The 19,383-nt window shown below is 68.6% G+C and overlaps 1 protein-coding gene across 5 annotated transcripts; it reads left to right on the plus strand.

The window, feature by feature from the left end:
• Positions 1-787: 787 nt before the first annotated feature.
• Positions 788-19,123, plus strand: PHRF1 (PHD and ring finger domains 1). Of its 5 annotated transcripts, XM_054724799.1 has the most exons (19): positions 893-985; positions 3,924-4,037; positions 4,632-4,733; positions 6,129-6,352; positions 8,019-8,102; positions 9,280-9,395; positions 9,586-9,686; positions 9,849-10,024; positions 10,492-10,621; positions 12,360-12,487; positions 12,935-13,125; positions 13,420-13,539; positions 13,976-14,130; positions 14,940-17,495; positions 17,730-17,884; positions 18,062-18,322; positions 18,419-18,547; positions 18,794-18,956; positions 19,014-19,123. In XM_054724799.1, the coding sequence occupies exons 2-18, from the start codon at positions 3,944-3,946 to the stop codon at positions 18,926-18,928; spliced, it is 4,857 nt and encodes a 1,618-aa protein (XP_054580774.1). In that variant the 5' UTR covers positions 893-985; positions 3,924-3,943; the 3' UTR covers positions 18,929-18,956; positions 19,014-19,123. The 5 variants fall into 5 exon arrangements, with proteins under 5 accessions (XP_054580775.1, XP_054580774.1, XP_054580773.1 ...); XM_054724800.1 differs by lacking the exon at positions 893-985 and adding an exon at positions 788-802 and having other exon boundaries at positions 18,794-19,123; XM_054724798.1 differs by having other exon boundaries at positions 18,794-19,123.
• Positions 19,124-19,383: the final 260 nt, after the last annotated feature.

Genomic DNA, 19,383 nt, shown 5'->3' on the forward strand with positions numbered 1-19,383 from the left:
GTGTCCTCAGGTCCCCCCAGGGCCTCCCCTGAGCATGGCTCCCATCGTGACCTGGGCCAGGATGGTCCCTGAAGGGGGTCACGGAAGTGGCCTCCTGATGGTCCCGCGGGCCGCCCTCGCCGCCCCAGCCTGTCCCCAGGGGTTCCTGTAAGCCAACGCGTGTCCTCCTGCTGGGACCCTCCAGCTCCCAGAGCCCCTGGCCCTGCAGGGCGGCCTCTCGGCCACGCAGTGGTCCGCCCGGCTGGTTCGGCCCGCACTCCAGCCCCCCGTCTTGGTCAAGTCCATCCTCACCCCCTAACCGCGCCCCGGTGCCCCCGGCTTAGGGACCACAGCGCGGATCCGTTGGTCCCACACCACGCGGGGCACGAGGCACAGCGGCCTCTGATGTGCCCCGGGGCGGGGCCCGCGGCGGGGGTGTCCTCGCCAGAGCCGCGCACAGAGGGCTCTTCCCGGCTCCGTCCGCGAGGGAACGAACGGAGGCGCGAAGCTGCCGGTCGCCGCGGCCGCTGCTGGGGGCGGGGCCTCGCTCTCGGGGGCGGGGCTCTGGAGGGGGCGGGGCCCCAGGTGAGGGACGGCCGCTCCCATTCGCCTTGGGCGGCGGGCGCGGGTCGGACTGCACCAGCTCCCGGTCGGGGGGGCGGCCCGGGACGACCCAGCGGCGGGGGCACGGACACCCCAAGTTCTCCCCGGACCCGGGCCTCCGGGCGTGCGTCCTCAGCCACACAGTGTTTCCAGCGCCCCGAGGCCCGCGACCGCGAGGGACGGCCCTCTCCTCCGCTCCAGGCCTCTCCTGCGCTCCCCGGTCTGTGGTTCCCGCCAACGGGCGGGGCGGGAGGGACCCGGAAGCCGGCTCGTGCGCTTCCGGGTCGAGCGGCGCGCGGCGGCGGCGGCGGCGGCGGCGGCGGCGGCGGCCGGGCCTAGTCGAGGCTCTCGGTCCGGTAGCGGCGAGCGCCCGGGAGCGGCCGGCGGGGCGCGAGGTTCCCGGGTACGTGCGGCGGCGGCGCCGGCCCCAGGGTCCCGGCCGCGTCCCGGCCGCGCGGTGGTTCCCGGGCGCCGCGCGCTTTGTCTGCGGCCTGCCGGGCGGAGCGAGGCCTGCGTCCCGGGCGGGCGGGCGGGCGGCGGCGGGGAGGCCACGCGCCGGGGCTGGGGGGCCCCGCGGCCTGCAGGCGGGTTTCCGGGGTGGGCGCCTTCCTGTCCGGGCCGCGGGGAGCCCACCCGCCCCCGCCCCTTCCTGTGACTCCCCGCCCCCGCGACTCCCACTCGCCGTCCCGTTCGAGCGAGCCGTGACCCTCCGCCCGCTCGTTGCCAGCTCTCGGCCCACGTTGCAGCGTCGGCTGCGCCTGCGTCCGGGCGGGCCGGTGGCGGCCGGGGGATGGTCGTCTCGCCCTGAAGTCGTAGTTTACGACAGTCCTTCGCGAGGAGGTGGGACTCGCTCTGAGCCCGGAGGGGTTAAGGGGCCCCCAGGGCCCCCCGCACCTGGGAGTTGATACTCTGCTTGTCTGCCCAGCAGCCGAAGGGTGACCTGCCCGGTGACCCACAGAACTGAGGCTCGGAGAGGTGTGACGTGGGGTTCACACGTCTTCCCTCTCCCTGGACCTGCGGGAAGAATGTTGAGTCAGGGCTGCTGCTGCCCCTTCTGGCCGGTTCCCTGCCCCGGGCGAGCCCCTGTGTGGCCCCTCGGTGGCGTCTTAGCTTTCTGGGGTTCAGGGCAGTGTAGTTTCTCGGTCTCACAGCCGCCATGGCAGCCGGTGAACAGCTCCCCAAGCACAGGCCTGGCCCCATTGCAGTCACCACCCACCGGAGACTCCGTTCCTCAGCAGTGGTCGGAATTGCAGGGGGCTTGGGTCCCTGAATTTGAAGAGGGGTGGGGGAATTTCTGCTTTAACTCCTGCTCCCCTGTACCCCCAGAACTGGAGGCTGAGCAGGAGAACCACAGAATGCTGCCGGCACCCGAAAGGCAGCCAGAACCCCGCAGACTTGGCCTCTGGCCGGGCTCTGAACTTAGGCAGAGTCCGCAGGCCGTGGGAGCTGGTGTCTTCCCTGGCACTGGTGTAGGTGCTGGCTCCGGGAAGCACCGTTGGAGGTTGCCCAGGTCCTTTCTCGGGGTGCAGCCAGCATGTACTGCTGTGTGATGATGCAGGCAGGGGTGCAGCCTCAGGACCGGGGCTCCCCTGCCCGGGTGCAGGGGTGTGCGGAGGCCTTTGGAGGGACAGCTAGGCCCGCGGGACTTGGCCCACAGATGCAGCCCTCCTCGAGGTCAGGCACCTTCCTTGGCGTTTCTGGCAAGCCCCCTGTGCCAAATCCCTCATGGCCTATCCCTCATGGCCTCCTCGTCCTCTGAGGCGGGCCCTACCAGCGCCCCTGCCAGGCGGGCCCAGGTCTCGGCGCCCCCGGGGAGAAGCCAGGTGCTCTGGCTGTGCTTTGCCTTAGTGGCTGTGAGGCATGGCCTCGGGGTGAGGACCTGCCCCTGCTCTGGGCTCCTCCGGCCGCAGGCTGGTTACCGGTCCTCTCTGCTGAGCTCCGCGGACAGTGCGCGCTCCTGATGGGCCGTGGCCCTGTCACCTCTGGTCTGTGGTCTTCAGAAGTCGTGGCCAGGCCGTGGGCGCAGGACGGGCAGGGTCCTGCCGCACTGCCCGGGCACCAAGCACTCGGGGTGCAGACCCTTCCTCGGTGGGGCTGGGTTTCTTAACTTGGGGCCACTCGGCTTACGGGGCTAACAGTTCCTTCCACAAACCCTCTGAGGTCACTGTTCCCAGGTCCAAGCACCATGTGGCGTTGGCAGTTTCCCACATTCAGCGCCTCGCTGCTGTCCGGAGCCTGGTGTGGGGAGCAGGCTGCTGGGGTGAACTGGCCCTGGCCCCACAGGGGCTTGTTCCCTGGGCGCTCTGTGTGGTGATAGCCCCACCCGCTGCCTGCACCCATCGTGGCCTCCTTGTCCTCTGAGGCAGGCCCTGTGGGGTCCGAGCATGAGGGCCTTTGGCTCCTGGCTGGGCACTCTGCTGGCCCAGCCCCCCCCCCCCCCCCCCCATCCTGCTTGGTGCTTCTGCCTTGGAGAAGGGCAGGAGGCTGCCCGGCGGGAAGTGCGCTGAGTGGCTCCCTCTGAGGGGTCCTCTGAGGGGCACCTGGTGAGAAGGAACCCTCATGTGGGGACCAGCGTTGGAGGCTCTGGTGTGGGAGGGAGAGTGTGTCTGATGCACTCAGAGGCCGCCTGTCTAGGTCAGGGGTCCCCAAACTTTTTAAACAGGGGGCCAGTTCACTGTCCCTCAGACCGTTGGAGGGCCGGACTGTAGTTTAAAAAAAACTATGAACAAATTCCTATGCACACTGCACATACCTTATTTTGAAGTAAAAAAACAAAACGGCAAAAACACCCGCATGTGGCCCGCGGGCCGTAGTTTGAGGACGCCTGCTCTAGGTCTCTGTTGTCCGTGCGGAGGCCTCGCAGAGATCCGACAGGTGTGCCCCTTGGAGACCAGGAGCCGGGGGGGGGGGGGGGTGTGTGGACACGGTGGCTGAGGGGCAGAGCCTCACGTAGCTCCCCGTGGCCCGTGCTGCTCCGGGGATGTCCTGGGGGTCCTGAGCGGAGGCCGGCTGGCAGGCTGGCTGAGCGGGATCTGCCCGGGGAGGGGGGGGCCCTGCTCGCCACCTTGGCCTTTTGGGTGACCGACCCCCTGTGGAAAGCCCTGCTTTGCATCGGCTCCTGACGAGCCGTTTCACCCAGTGAAAACCTGCCACCGGGGCTGGCGGGCTGGTGGCCGGCTGAGATCGGACTGAACGTGTCTCGGTAGATGAGAACCTGTCTTCCCGTCCGCACAGCGTGTGGCCGGCGGCCGGGCCCTGTCCACCACGGGCGCGGCGGGCGGAGGGGCTGCCGTTCTGTGCAGCTGGCTTCGCGGGGATGACGGCTCTGGTGTCTCCCTCAGGCCGAACCCCATGTCCAGCGATGGATGAGGACAGCCTGGATGAGCTTGTGGAGCACAGCCTGGGGCCAGACGCCCACCTGGGACTCGGCGCTGCCACCGTGGCCAGTGATGCTGGTGAGCCCCCCCTCCCGCCAGAGCCGAACGCGGGCTCGTGGCCGCACCTCAGGAGCAGCAGGGTCCCCGTGCTTCACGACGCGCGGCTCCTGGAAAGCTGAGCGCCCACTCGGCCTGGGGCTCAGCGGGCGCGTGGTCCCTACGCCAAGGCTGCAGTTCCATCTCCCTCGGATGTTTTTCTCTCACATCGATGTTTCTCTCCCTTCCCCCTCTCTCCCCCCCCTCTTTAAAATGATTAGAAAGAAAAGCTGAGTTCCCTTTTGGCCGGCGTCTGAATGTGTTTGCAGGACTCTTTGTTTTTAAACTGCAGAAGTGTTACATTCTTTTGTCTTATTTTTCTAATGTTTTAAAATAATCTTTATTGTTGAGATTGTTACAGACTTCTCTTATTTCTAACGTCAGCAGCACAGATGTAAACAGAGCAGAGGGTTTGCTTTTCCTACTTCTGTCCTTACCAGCCCACCTCCCCCCCTGCCTGCAGCTGCTGCCCCCCATCCCTCCCGTGATCCCCGCCCCCCCCCCCCCCATAACTGCCTGCTGCACCCCTCCTGCCTCGGTGTGACTGCCCGGCCTGTTTGTCCTGTCTCGGTCTAGAAGAAAGCAGTGACGGTGCCAGTGGGGGCTCTGAGGACACGGGCAGCGAGCTCAGCGACAGCACCGATGGCGAGGAGGAGGGGGACCCGGAGGATGGAGCTGGTGAGCGCTGCCTGGTCTGCTCGCTGTGCGGGCGGCTGGTTCTCACAGGCCCCAGTGACGTTGCTTGACCTTGCTGGCCGCTGAGCGGGAGGAGCGGGGAGAAACTCGTGCAGAGCGGCCTTGTGGGGCAGTCCCCTGTGGGTGTCCTCCATGCCCACGGGCGACGGCTTACTTCGGTGTGACACTTCCTTTCGGTTTGGTGACGCGATTTGCTAGGCCTCTTCTCTGGTGCGGGCGGGAGATTAAAACGTGCAAGAGCACGGAGCAGCGGAACGGCGGTTTCAGGGAGACCGCCTTCCACGCCTCCTGCCAGAACGAGCGGAGAGCTCGGTGCCCCCTCCAGGCCCTGGGTCTCGGGTGGACGGAGCACGCCCCGGCCCAGGCTTCCGACCAGGTCCTCGCTGCGAGGGGCTCTGCCTGTGCTCACTCTCGGTTTTTTGAAGATTTTTTATTGACTTTTTTTTACGAAAGAGGGAGGGAGAGGGAGGTGGTAACGTTGTTTGGCAGCTGCTTCCTGCATTCTCCCTACCGGGGCTCGAGCCCCAGCGGGGCCTGTGCCTGACCAGGAATCGGACGAGTGACCTTTGGTGCACGGGACGCCGCCCTCCTCCGGGTCCCCGCCTGTTGGCGGAAGTCAGGTCTCGTGCGGGGCGGCAGCCGGTTTCTGGCTGTCGGGCACGGTCACCAGCTCCTGGCGGCCATCTTCGGCCGCCCAGCAGGAGGGCCTCGGACCTCTGCAGCCGGCCAGGGAGAACCGCCGTTGGAGGGCTCGCCTGACGCCGTCGACCCCACCCGGGAACGGCTCTGCCGCGGCAGCAGGGTCGTGGGCGGAAGCGTGGTGGGCCACACGCGGAGGGATGAACGGGTGGGGTCCTGGGACCGCGAGGCGGCCACACCGCTGGTCTGTCCTCCGTCTGTGCGCTTGGGTCTTGGTTCTGAGGTGCTTGGGGAGGACAGAAAACTGAACAGTGACTGCGTGTTCAGCCCGAGCGGCCCCTTACATCTCTGCGGGGCGCCCAGCCTCGGCCTCCGCCCCGGGCGGCCTCGTGGTCGGCTCAGGACCTGCGCTCTGCCCGGAAGGGAAGCGGCCGCTGAGGGCAGTGGTGGCTGAAGGCGGGCGGCTCTTTCACACTCGCCACGAGGAGGGCTGGGAGTGGCCGCCGTCGGGGGCGCTGGCCTGGGAGTTGACCTCCTCACGCCCAGCCCGTGGGGTCTCACTGCTCCGGGGCTGGAGCTGCCGGCCAGCGCTGTGCCCCTCGGCTCGGCAGCGGCGTGAGGTGCGGAGCCGTTGCCAGCACCCGGCGGGGCCGCCGGCAGGCCGGGTCTCCTCGCTGCGGGGTGGGAGCCGGGTTCCCCTGCGCGGCGGTAGCTCACGTGTGTCTCCTCTTTCTCAAGGTTCCGAAGGCTCCGAAGACGATGACAGTGACGACGACGACGACGTGGAAGCACTGGTGGCAGCAGATCCGCAGGGGAAGCTGCAGGCCAATGGCGTGTGCGATTCTGACGACGAAGCGGAGAGCTGCCCCATTTGTCTCAACACTTTCAGGGACCAGGCCGTGGGGACACCGGAGAGCTGCGCCCATTACTTCTGCCTGGACTGCATCCTGGAGTGGGCCAAGGTGAGGGGCTGCTCCCCGGCCTCCTGTCTGCGGGCCCGGCCTTGTGGGGGGCTGCTCTCCGCAGGCGCGGGGCCTCGGGGCTCCCTCACAGCGGGTCCCGGCTCCCGCCTGCGCCGCTGGCTCTCGGGCGGTGGGGGATGCGCACTGCAGAGGCGGCAGGAGAGGAGCGGTCCCGGCAGGACAGGGACCGTAGGGGCCAGCGGGGCTCAGGTGCGCGGTGCCGCGTGGTGGGGTGGGCCGCGCCGCAGGTGCCGAGTCCCGGGGCCTGCGTGTCTCCTGAGGACGGCACAACCTGCTCCTGCTCTTTCCACTCGATGAGGGGGTCTCACAGATGTGGACGGTGCAGCCATGAGGAGGTGTGGCCTGCTGACGCGTCCTGGGGACCTCTTTCCTCGGCCTCACTCCTCGCGCCCCGCCCCCCCCCCCATGACACCACACCAGCACGGCCAGGCCAGGGGCTGTGCCTCAGCGGGCTGCTGGCTGCAGGGTTAACCCGGCTCAGTGGCAGCGCACTTAGACGGCCGTCAGAGGAAGGGGGCTGGAGCGGCCAGTGGGGGGCCCCTTTCTGCGCCGGAAGTCTCACACGGAGGGGCAGTGGCGCAGGTTCCCCAGAGCCCGGCGCTCCACGGGGAGGAACGCCAAGCGAGAATCGCTCCTGGGCGCGGCGCTTTGTGGTCTGTGGTGGCTACACCGGCCTTCGTCCAGGAATGGAGCCCGGGCCGTGGAGCTTGGCAGGGCCAGGGGACGAGTACACGGTGGACACAGCAGCGCCTCACGGGCAGAGGGGCTCTTCCGTGAGCGAGGGGCGGCCTCCTTGCCCTCCGGGGGCGTGCAGCAGGGGCGCCCCCCCCCCCCCCCCCCCCCGTAAGGCTCCCTGACGGCCCGGAAGGGACTTACAAGTAGACAGTGAGCACAGGAGCTGTCGGGCACCACAAGGCGACAGCCCGGCACAGCCCCTGGAGGCCCACGTGGGAGGCGGAGCCACCAGGGCTGTGACACGTCCTCCCGCAGCGAGCTGGGAGACCGGGGAGCCAGAGGACCAGCTCGTCGGGCAGACTGCCCGAGGGTGTGCGCAGCAGGGAGAGGAGCTGCGGGCTGCCTGTGGGAGGCCCAGGTGCAGCCCGGCCTGTGCTGGCCAGAGGCGCCCAGACCCCAGGGGGTGGGGGGGCTGGTGGCTTGGGGGGGGCTGCCCCAGGAGATGGAAATTCACAGTAATTGCATTGCATTGTGTACAGTGTATCTAGTAAAGGCGTTCGGTGGAACTCATGTGGGAAACGCTGTTGAGGCGAGAAGGTAGATAGATCTCTGCCACACCTCTGCTGAGGGGGCCCCCGTGTCTGCTGAGGGACGCTCTGCGCGCACTGAGACCTGGGAGCGGCCTCGTGGAGCATGGGTGCAGGCTGTGAACAGCAGCGGCTCCCGTGGCGTCACCTGTCCCCGGCGCGCCTGCTCGTCCCCTCAGCTCCCTCACGCCTGTGAGCGCCGCGTGCGCATGTCCGGCTCCCCTGCCTCTTCCTCGCGGCGGCGGCTCCCGCCTGGCTGTGTCCCAGCGCGTAGCTCGGGGCGGGCACGTGGAGACGGGACCGTCTGGTGAGGGCGCGTGCTTGTTTGGGCGTTAACGGCGCAGGTGGCCTGCAGGGTCCTGACCCCGTTCCTGTCCTCACAGAACGCCAACTCCTGCCCAGTCGATCGGACGCTCTTCAAGTGCATTTGTATTCGAGCCCAGTTCGGTGGGAAAGTCCTGAAGAAGGTGAGTGTCCACGCTGTGGGAGCCCCCACCACTCGTGTTCATGACGTGGTCTGTCTCGTGGGGAAGCACGCTTTCAGAATTGCTTTCCCGAGTGAGTGCGTGCTGGCCCCACGCCTTTTAGAAACCCACCAGCTTGCCATTCGCAGCCGTGACGGGAAGCCCGGGGTGAGGGTGCTGCCCTGTCGGCTGCGTGGGTTCTGGGGGGAGGGGCACTGCAGGGGAGGGGCCGGTTCCCAGGCGCCCTCTTCTCCACAGCGGGCACCTCCTGCTGCCCTTGGCCCGCAGCCACGGGGAGAGGGGAGCCCGGGCGCAGCCAGGCCTGGAGGAGGCGGTTCTCGGGAGTGGGGCCAGGTTCGCTGGCTGCTCTGCTTTGCAGAGACTGGAGGGCCCGCGCCTCTGGGTCGAGGGCGCCTCTGGGTCGAGGGCGGGCAGTAGAGGCTCCGAGAGGCGCCTTAGACCTGAGCACCAGGGACGGCCGCGCAGCTCGCGCTGTAGACCCGCCTTTCGTTACAGATGCACAAACCGCAGGTGCGGGTGCGTGAGGTGCGTGTTTCTGCTGAGACCTCATCCTTTCTCGCGCTCGGGGGTCTGTGCGGCAGGTGGCGGCCTTGGCCCCGAGCCTGGGCCCCGGTGTGGACATTTTCCCTGCAGCACCTCCATTCCCTGGAGAGTCTGCCTCGGTGTGACGGGAGGTGCAGGGGGACGCGGGGCCTGCTTGTGGCCCGCGGCTGCTGCTGGGTGGGGCTCGCAGGAGAGGCAGAGGCGTGTCCAGAGACCTCGCAGCAGACAGGGCTGGAATGACGGCCGCTAGGTTTCCGTGTCTCGGCTCGATTGTGACCTCTTCCGAGTGGTAGTGCCTGCGGCCTGAAGGCTGCGTTCCTGTTCTCGCAGTTGCCGGGGGCGTGGGGTGGGCTCCCCACGCTTGCTCTGCGCTGGGCCTCCCATGGCACCGCTTGGTTTTCGGTTGAATCCGTGTTTTCTTCTTGATAAACGACCTTGAAATGGTCTCCAAACACAAACCCCTGTGTGCGTGTTAATGCCGAGCCTCCGGTGGGTCTGCGGGGCACGGAGAAACCTTCAGAAGCTGAGGGAGCTGCTCCGGGCCGACCCCAGGCAGCCCTGCTGGGAGAGGGGTCGGCGCCACGTGCCCCGTGAGCAGCAGCCCTTCCGCCTGCAGGTGCCCGTGGAGAGTGCCAGGGCCGGAGAGGAGGAGGAGGACCCCACCTTCTGTGAGGTGTGCGGCCGCAGCGACCGGGAGGACCGCCTGCTGCTCTGCGACGGCTGCGATGCCGGGTGAGCCAGCGTTTCACTGCAGCCGAGGAGCGGGGGCCGCGGGCCCCACGCGCAGGACGTCGACTGATTCCCGAGGGAGACGCCTGGGCCCTCGGGCCGCGTTGTGGTCTTGGGCGCATCTGCGCACCTGCTCGCTGGCGCCCGGTGCGGCTGGGCCCGGGTCTGATGGGCCCTGCACTCCCTCCCGTAGGTACCACATGGAGTGTTTGGACCCCCCTCTCCAGGAGGTGCCCGTGGACGAGTGGTTCTGTCCGGGATGTGCCAGCCCCGGAGCTGCCGCCCTTCCTGCAGGTAGTGCCGCCGCCTCGGCGATCACGCGGCCCAGAGCAGGGGCAGTCAGGCCCGTTGAGCCGGGTGGGCTCTGGGTGGGGGGTGGGAGCTGGGGCCGGGCTTCGGCGCTGCCAGTCTGGAGGGCCGGCTGCACCAGCGGCCCGGCATCTCCGTTCTTCCCAGATGCGGATCCCGTGACTGAGGAGGAGGTCTCTCTGCTCTTGGTCGACGTGGTGCCCACCGCCAGCCGGCTGCGGCCTCGTGAGGGGCGGACTCGGGCCATCGCCAGGACGCGGCAGAGTGAGCGTGTCCGAGCCACTGTGAACCGGAACCGCATGTCCACTGCCCGGAGCATCCAGGTGGGCGCTCCCCGGGTCTGGACACCGCCCGGCTTCAGGGCAGGCTGCCCCTGCAGTTGGGCGCCCTCCTGTGGGAGCATTGCTGGGCAGGGAGTGGGTGAGGAGACTGGGGGCACTTGGGCCTAGTGCTTTCATCAAACGCCCCTGCCACCACCGGCTCCCAGGGTGGACGCCTGCAGTCCATCCCGGCCCGTGTCCTGGGGGTGTGGCTCCTGCTCCTGAGCCTGCCTGGCCCTCCTCATCCTCCACCCTCGCCCTGAGCCTGCTCCCTGGGAGGCCTCCCCTCCCCGCGGGCCGGTCCCCCCTGGGTCCCGGCTGGTGGGAAGCACCCACGGTCTGTGGAATTGAGAGGGTGATGCCAGCTGGTGGGGTGGGCCCAGGCTGTGCGTGTCCCCACGGCGGCCGGGCCGGGCCTCCTGGGGAGGGTGCGGGGGAGCCTGGCGCCCACCAACCCCACCCGCATGCAGCACGTCCCGAGGTACCTGGTGTCTTCTCTGCTTGACGAGACCATCGAAGCCGTTGCCTCTGGTCTGAGCACAGCCGTGTACCAGCGCCCCACGACGCCGCGGGCCCCCGCCAAGCGGAGGAGGAAAGCAAGTAAGCCGGGGCAGACCCTGGTTGTCTCTGCGCCCAGTTCCCTGGGAGCCGCAGTCCCCACGGGAGCGCTCCGCCAGGCCGGCGGGGTCCCCGCCCTCAGCGAGCGGCCGAACAGGTGGTGCCGCTCCCCACCGTGGGCACCATGGCGGCCACCGCTCTGGGACAGGCCTGGCACGGCGGCCTCTCCGTGGAGCGAGCTGTTGGGCACCGCAGCCCTTTCCGGTAGGCAGCTGGGAGACGGTCCTCGGTCACACCGGTTCTCGAGTTAAAATGCACATCGCGGCTCTTACTTCTCGTGTCGTACGTGTGTGTCTTTCTGACATCATAAGCCCGGTTACCCTCCTGACGTGTGTTTCTCACTCGCTTCGACCCCTGCACGGAGGACAGGCTCTGAGTGGACACTCGGAGCTGCCCTCGTCCCTGTGAGCGTCCAGCTGGGACGGGCGTCACCTGGGTGAGGTGGCAGGTGGCTGTGTGGTTACACCTCGTTTGCTGTATTCCGCTTGAGTGTGTGTGTGTGTGTGTGTGTGTGTGTGTGTGTGTGTGTGTGTGTTTGCTGCCTTCGCTAAAGAAGATCCGGCAGGTGGAGGTCAAACCCGCACTGTGGTCGGGCTGCAGAACGGGGCCCGGAGCCCGCTCCGCCGTCCGCCCCGGCTCAGCCCTGGCCTCCCTCGTCGCACCCAGCACTTGCCCGCCCATCCTCGCAGCGTCTTCTCTTCTCTGTGAGTGCGGGCTGTGCGCCTGGAACAGGGAGTCTTCCTGGCAGTCCAGCCACAGCGCGTTGTTGTGCCGAGACAGTGAGCAGGTGCCCCGACCCCCCCCACGAGCAGCGTCAGGCGGAGTTCCGACGTGTCACAAAGGCCACGGGGTTCTAAAGTGCAGGCTGTGCAGCCTGCAGCCAGGGCAGGGCTGCTGGTGTGCGGAGTGTCCGCCGCGTGTTGACGTCCTTGTCCCGCGTGTTCTGGTCAGCACTGCCTGCCACGCCGTGGCCCGTCCCTGCCCGTGCGCCGGGTGGTGGGGCCCGGAGGCTCCCGCGGCTCGGGCTGGTCTGCTGGTTCTGTGTGCCCGCTGGGCGGGTGGGGGGGCCTGTTTGTCAGAACTTGGGGCCGTGGACACACTGGGGCCGTGAGGGGGCTCACCGGCACCAGCCGCACAGCTTTAGGGTTTCCCCGCCCTGGCTGGGCCTCTGCGCAGACCTCAGCCCCCCAGGGGTCACCCAGGGGTCAGCACCATTGTGAGCTCACAGGTGCAGCTGCGTGCGGGTGGGCTAGGAGCGTGCGCCAGGGGTCGGTCCGCTGCCTTCCTGGCGCCCTGCTTCCCCGCCGAGGCTCCTGTGCCTCTCGGGTGCTGGGCTGCCGCTCCTCCCCTGAGCAGCCCTGGCAGCTCCAAGGCCCGAACGCTGGGCGCTCAGGTGGGCCGGGTGGGGCCGTGAAGGGGCCCACGCGCTCTGTCTGCTTAGACCCCCAGTGGTGCAGAGCCGGGTCCCTCGTCACGGCTCTCCCTGTCGGGTTTGTTCCTCCTGAGGGAACTCGGGGGAGCTGGCAGCGGTTCTCCGGGCCCGGGCCCTGCTGTGCACGCCGCCCCGCCCTGTGGGCGGCAGGGTCTCTAAACCGCAGTTGACTTTCCCGCTGAAGGCTCCACGCGCGAACGTGGTGGTTCCCCTGCTGAGCCCTGGCGGGTCACCCTCCGGGGACGCCACGGGCACGTGAAGCACAGGCCCTCGGTGTCCTCTCTGCAGGACGACGGCGGAAAGCGCTGGGGAGGAAGAAGGCCCGGCCCGGCCCGGCCGTGAGGAGCAGGAGCTCGGGGACAAGGCCCGCGAGACGCCAGGGCCGCGGGAAGAAGAGGAAAGGACGGAAGCTGAAGGTAGGGGCCAGGCCCCCCGCGGAGCGCGTGGTGTCCCGGAACGGCCTTCGGTGTGAGCCACGCGGCGGGGCACGTCTCTGCAGCACAGAGTGCAGACGGGCGGGCGTCCTGCGGGCTGTGCCAGCCCTGGGACCCGAGTCCTAGGCCTGAGGGGTCAGGGCACAGGCAGAGCGGCTGGCTTGTCAGGAGGCTCCCTGGCGATGCCTGGCTTCAGGGGCCGCTGGGGCGGCTTCGAGGGCAGCGCCCAGGGGCCTGCGGGGCAGGCTGTCTTGTCCCGGCCGAGGCCCCAGGTCCACCCTCACTGGCCGGGGACCTGCAGGGGCCTGGTGGTGGGCGTAGGGGAAGGTGGGCCTGCTGCTGTGGTCTGGCGTGGACTCGGCCACCGCTGGTGTTGCCAGCTCGCACCCCGATTCACATGTCTCACGTCGGCGGTTCTTTCCCTTCAAGGCTGCTCAGAGCGAAGTCACAGCTCGTGGGCGCATCGCGCGGACGCTGGGCCTCCGGAGGCCGACCCACGGGGCCTGCATCCCGTCCGTGTTCCGGCCTGCGGACCCCTCCCTGGGGCTGATGCGTGCGGACATCGGGGCTGCCTCTCTCTCTGTCTTTGGAGACCCCTATGAGCTGGACCCTTTCGACAGGTGATTGCAGGGGGCAGTGCCGCAGACACCTCTGCGGAGTTGGGGAGCGAACTGTCACCTCCCTCCTTCCCAGGGTGACGGTGGGCACGCCACCCCTGTGGGGGCAGGTGAAGCCTGAGGTTGCCACTAGTAAAACGAGGGACGTGACTCCTGCCTCAGGCACTGCATGCGCCCCGGCCAGAGGAGAGTGCCGGTGGGCAGCACCAGGCCGCCTGCTGGGCACGGGCAGGGGCTGGAGGGGCCTGTGGGCCTCGGGCATGGGTCACCGTTTCTCGGCTGGTGTCCTCCCTCCAGCAGTGAAGAGCCGCCTGCCAGCCCTGCTTCCCCTCTGAGCGCCAAGAGGAGGGTCCTGTCCCGCTCAGCCCTGCGGTCTCACCAGCCCGTGGCCAGGCCCGTCTCCATGGGGCTCTCCAGGTGGGTCTGAGGGCCAGGGCAACGGGGCAGCAGTCCCGGCGTGGCAGCCATGCTGGCCGGTCTCTAGCCCCCAGACTCCCCTTGGCTTCCTGTTGGGCTACGGGGCAGGCCCATCAGCAGGGGTGCTGGGTGGGGAGCCATCAGCGGGGGTGCTGGGTGCTGGGTGGGGGCCAGGCTGCTGGCTATGCCTTGGGCTGGACCTGTTCTTATCTGGGAGCCTTTGTGGGGAAAGAAGTACCCTAACCGAACCCCCACGACGGCAGAGCTGCTCCGCTGTGCTCTGGCCTGTGGTGCACCCACTGATTTCATCCCGCCTGTTTTCCAGGGGAGCTGCCCGGTGGGTCTCACCCCTGTGGGGGGCCGGGCCGGGGCGGGCCGGGGCCGGGGCCGGGGCGGGGCGGGGAGAGCGATGGCAGGGCCTGGTCTGCACCTGCAGGAGGAGCATTCCTGCCGCGGCGCCCGAGCCGGACGTGGACGAGGCCCCCGTCCCCGACCTGCTGGGGAGCATCCTGTCGGGCCAGAGCCTCCTCATGATGGACAGCGCGGACATCACCATCCACCGCGACGGCTCGCTCAGCGCCAAGCGGGCAGGTGAGGCCGCCTCCGTGCGGAAAAGGAGACACGCTTTGCTTGGGTGGGTGCGTGGAGGTGCGGGGTGCGTTTTCCACGCACAGGAGACGTAAAGGAGGGGCAGTTTCCTCCCGTTTTCCCCTCGTTCTCTGAACAGCGTTACGAGCAGATAACTTGGGTGGTGACGGAGCCGCAGGCCCAAGGCCGCCCGTGGCCTGTGTTCTCAGCCCTGGAGCCCTCCCGCTGTCTGGGTCTAGCTTGGTGGTGGGGTCCAGTGTGGGGACTGGGCAGCCCTCCCTCCTCCCTCCTGCCCGAGGCCTGCCGCTGGCTCGGCACCTCCTGACCCCCAGGTCACAGGGGGGCGGGAGGAAAGGCCCACAGCAACCCTCCCGCTGCCCGGGCGCTCAGGCGGTCCCTCCCCCCGCCAGGGCTGTTCCCCCCCACAGGGCTGTCCCCCCCCCCCCAGGGCTGTCCCACCCCCACAGGGATGTCCACCCCAGGGCTCTCCCCCCAGGGCCGTCTCCCCCAGGGCTCTCCCCCCCTGGGCTGTCCCCTCCACAGGGCTGTCCCCCCCCACAGGGCTCTCCACCCCAGGGCTCTTCCCCCCCCAGGGCTGTCCCCTCCCAGGGCTGTCCCCCCACAGGGCTGTCCCCCCCCACAGGGCTGTCCCCCCGCACAGGGCTGCCCCCCCCCAGGGCTGCCCCCACCAGCAACAAGTAGGAGGAACTTGAGGTGCACACAAGAAAGCCACGTGGTAAAGGCTAAGCAAGTTGTGGAGCTTTGGAAAGGAGGGAGGGCACCTGATGGCCGTTCGCCTTTTTGTCTTTTAGCACCTGTTTCTTTTCAGCGAAACTCAGTCGGTCTGTCCCGAGGGGGAGAAGGCCCTGGGCCCCGGGACGGCCCCCAGCCCCCAGCACCGAGCTCAGGGTGCCTGGGAAGCCTGGGGTCGCGCAGTCAAGGCAGGTCCACCCCCTCCCACGTCCCTGCGCTCACGTCGGGGGTTCCGGCAAGACTGGACTCCTCAGCGGCCCCTCGGCCAGACCAGGCCCAGAGTTCGTCGAATGTGAGCAGTCCTGGCTTCAAGCGGCGGGAGGGCCCACACGTTAGAGGCGACAGTGAGCACGCCGGGCCTCTGGGACTCACACCTAAGATCTCAGGCGGCAGCCCTGACTTGCCAGCCAGGAGTGCAGGGCCGGGCCAGGCCCCAAGGCCAGCGCCGCGGAGAGCGGACGTCTCCCAGCTCCCCAGGGCACCAAAGATGAGAAGGGACGGCGGCAGCGGGTGGGCGGACACAGCCCCCGTCCCCGCCCCCGCCCCTGCCGGCGGGCAGCGAGTGGAGATCCCCAGCTCCTGCATCAGCCGGCTGACAGGCAGGGAGGGCCCGGGGCAGCCTGGCCTCGGGGCCCGGGCGGAGGGCTCACCCCGCGGCCGGGGCCCCCAGGAGCCCAGCGTGCACTCAGGGGGCGGCGCTCAGACTCCTGCCCCGCTGGGACCCTCGAGGGGGAAGGGCGGCAGTTCGACCTTCGAGAGCTTCCGGATCAATATTCCTGGGAACGCGGCGCATTCCAGCAGATTCTCCAGCCCCGGCTTCTGCCACACGTTCCAGCCCGTGGACAGTAAGGTGCCGAGGAAAGAGAACCCCGCCCCCCTTTTCTCCCTCAGGAAGACGAAGCAGCTCAAGAGCGAGATCTACGACCCGTTCAACCCCACGGGCTCGGACTCCAGCTCTGCGGGCAGCAGCCCCGAGCGCCTGGGCCCCGGCCTGCTGCCCTCGGAGATCACCCGCACCATCTCCGTCGGCAGCCCCAAGGCCCCGCCCTCGCAGACCGTGCGCTGCGTCACCTCCTACACGGTGAAGGCGGTCTTTGGGACGGAGCCCGAGTCCCCTCAGGGCCCTTCGTCCAGCCTGCTCCAGCTCCGGGGCGAGGAGCCCGCCGGGGGCCTGGACTCAGCCCCCCGGGTGCGAAGGCCATCCCCACGGGAGCCCTGGGAGGACGAGGACCGGCCGCCCCGCAGCACCTTCTTCGGATCTGAGGAGCGGATGGTGACCTGCGTGACTGTGGTGGAACCGGACACCCCGCCGACCACCACCCACAGAATCGTGGAGCTGCGGTCCCCATCCCGCTCCCGCTCCCGCTCCACGTCCAGCTCCCGCGGCAGAGAGAGAGACCAGAAGCCGGCCTCCGCCCCGGAGCACAGGCACACCCGCTCCCGCTCCGGGGACGGGAGCTCCAGGTCGTCGTCGCCTCTGGTGGGTGAGGACCAGGCCAAGAGGCCGCTGGCCAAGGCCAGGGCTCGGAGGTCTTCCAGTGACCGCTCCAGCAGCCACGAGCAGGCCAAGCGGAAGAAGGCCAAGGACAAGAGCAGGGAGAGGAGGAGGGACTCGCGGGGCCGCGGCCGGCGGAGGTCCCGCTCCCGCTCCCGCTCAGGCAGCCCTGGAAGCTCCTCGCACGAGCACCGCGAGAGCAGGAGGAGGAAGAAGAGGCGGTCGGGGTCCAGGTCTCACGGGAGGGGGTGCTCTCCCCCCAGCAGCCTGGAGAGGGCCCGGAGGCCCCGCCGTCCTAGTGAGAGGAGCCGCGAGTGGCCCCGAGACAGGCGGGGCTCCCGTGAGAGGAGGCGGCACAAGTCCAGGTCGCCCAGCCCGGAGCACAGGGCCCGCGAGCCCCGGAGGCCTCGTTCCCGTGAGAAGCGGTCTCGGCCTCGCTCCCGCTCCCGCTCCCCGGAGAGGAAGTTGCCAGTGAAGGAGGCTTCCCCAGCGCCCCCTCCCCAGGAGGAGCCGAGGCCGGGCAGGCAGAACGCGGCGGGGCTGCAGGCCGCAGCAGGAACTAAAGCGTGGCCAGACGGGGCTGAGGCCGACCAGGCCCCCCCGACGGCTCCCCCTGCCCCAGAGGTGCCGGCTGAAGGTGCCCCCGAGGACCTGGACTACGTGGACTCCGTCGAGGCGGGGCACGTCTTTGACGACTTTGCCAGTGAAGGCATCTTCACGCAGCTCGACGACATGAGCTCCCCGCCCTCCCCAGAGAGCACGGACTCGTCCTCGCCTGAGCGCAGGGTCCCACCCCCCCCCACTGCACCCCCGGCCCGCCCGCAGCAGGACCACAGCCTGGCTGCCATCAGGAGGGAGGTGTCGCTGATCCACAGTGAGGACGCCGAGCAGCCCCTGCCCTGGACCACGGGTCCCCAAGAGAAGGCCTCGTTCCAGCAAGACCAGGCCATGGCCGCGGTGCCAGGTGCCCTGGGAGGCCCGGCCGGGGGTGGGGCGCTGCTGGGGAAGGAGGAAGCCCCCTGCCCGACCTCCGTGCTTCGGACTAAAGCCCCAGTGAAGAGAGTCACCTGGAACCTGCAGGAGGCGGCCGGCGGCGCTCCGGCTGAGGACAGGGGCCTGCGTGAGTAGGGGCTCTGGTGGCACGCATGGGTGGGCTGGGGCAGCGTGGGGGGGGGGCACCGTGGGGGTCTTCTCCCCAGGTGGCTCCTGGGCCTCTGTGGTCGCTCTGGTCAGAGATGGCTGCAGCCAGCCTGTGTCCTTGCTGCTGGGTGCTTCTCTGGAGTTTCCCAGCCGGGAAGTGGCCTTCCGTCCTGGGTGGCCACAGAACACCCACCTCCCCTATGTTGGCCCTCAGGGACCCCACTTCACAGGCCCTGTCAGCCCCAGGAAGAGGCTTGGGAACCCGGAGACGGGGCCCTTGTGGTGGACTCCCAGCAGGCACCCTGCCCCGAGCCCCCTCCTGCTTACACGCTTCCAGAGCCTGGCTTTCCCACTGCGGACCCTGCTCAGGTGGGTGCCGGGGCTGCGGGGAGGGAGGGGACCTTGCACGTGAGCCACTTGGGCTGCGCCTGGCTGGGGCACTGAGCCTCACAGCTCTGCCCCTCTGGCCAAGGTTCTGTCCTTCGGGAGAGGGCTTCAGGGTGTTGCCAGCATCGAAGCTGCGCTCAGCGGACTGTTCTTGCCCAGGTTTATGGCCCCAGCCTGCCTCCCGCCCTGGCTCTGCCCTCAAGCGTCCCGCCCTACGCACCGGTCAGCCAGCCCACGGTGCAGTTCATCCTGCAGGGGAGCCTCCCGCTGGCGGGCTGCGGGGCGGCACCCAGCCTGGCCCCAGTGCCCACCGTGCTGACCACAGCCTCCGAGCCAGCTGGCCACGCCGCCGCCACCAACAACTCCGAGGAGAGGACAGCCACTCCGCGGCCAGCCACAGAGAAAGCCAAAAACGAGGAGGTGAGACCCGCCGCTCCATCCTCCAGGGCGCAGCCTGGCTCCCCAAAGGGCTCTGCAGGCCTCGGCACGGCCGCTCACCCCTGTCCTCGCCCCTAGTACCTGAAGAAGCTGCACATGCAGGAGCGGGCGGTGGAGGAGGTGAAGCTGGCCATCAAGCCCTTCTACCAGAAGCGCGAGGTGACGAAGGAGGAGTACAAGGACATCCTCCGCAAGGCCGTGCAGAAGGTGGGCGCGGGCACGGCTCCTGGGGGCTGCGCGGAGGAAGGCGCTTGGGAGGAGTGAGTGGTGCTGGGGCCGTGGCCTCCTTGCTTGCTAAAGAGGCTCAGTCACAGAGTGACACCCTACGGCCTCTCTGGCCATCATGGTGGGACCCTCGGTGGCCCTGGGAGGTGGGTACAGCGGGCCCCCAGGGCCCAGTCATGGCAACTACGTGAAAGGACCTCTGGGTAATTGTGCCTCCCCCTCCCCCAGATCTGCCACAGCAAGAGCGGGGAGATCAACCCTGTGAAGGTGGGCAACCTGGTGAAGGCCTACGTGGACAAGTACAGGCACATGCGCAGGCACCGCAGGCCGGAGGCCGGGGAGGAGCCCGCTGCCGAGGGCTGAGGCGCGCCTGGGCCCCGCGTGCTGCTGGGAGTGGCGGCAGCAGAAAGCTCTGGGACCCCAGCACTGTGTCCAGGTTCTGAGATCACTTGTGGTCTGTGCCGCCCTGTGCAGTTTAAACTGGACGTTACGTGTACATTGTAGATACACCTTCATTGTGTTCTAATTTATCAGAAATGGATTCTCTTTAGAAACCTCTCGTTGACTCAGTACTTGAAAGGAGACCCGTGTACTAAAGCAGGGAGCTTGGATGGGAGGGCGGTGCCTGTCTTGTTTAGGGAACCCCCCCCTTGGCTGGTAACGTAACACAAACATGGCTCAGGTGTTCGGCGGATGGAGGGGCCGGGGATGGGCCTTGGGCACAGCACGGGCGGCTACTGGCCCGGAGGAAGCCCGGGTGCCACGCTCCCGGCACATGTCCTCTGTGTGATGCCCCCAGGTGTGCGCGAGGGTCGTCA

The sequence above is a fragment of the Eptesicus fuscus genome, chromosome 13, assembly GCF_027574615.1.
Source record: "Eptesicus fuscus isolate TK198812 chromosome 13, DD_ASM_mEF_20220401, whole genome shotgun sequence".
Taxonomy (NCBI): Eukaryota; Metazoa; Chordata; class Mammalia; order Chiroptera; family Vespertilionidae; genus Eptesicus; species Eptesicus fuscus.

Coding starts and splice junctions, on each gene's coding strand:
- PHRF1 (XM_054724800.1), top strand. CDS start 3,944: ATGGATGAGGACAGCCTGGATGAGCTTGTGGAGCACAGCCTGGGGCCA. Junction 10,622..12,359: donor CAAGCGGAGGAGGAAAGCAA/GTAAGCCGGGGC, acceptor TCCTCTCTGCAG/GACGACGGCGGAAAGCGCTG. Junction 14,131..14,939: donor GCTCAGCGCCAAGCGGGCAG/GTGAGGCCGCCT, acceptor TTTGTCTTTTAG/CACCTGTTTCTTTTCAGCGA.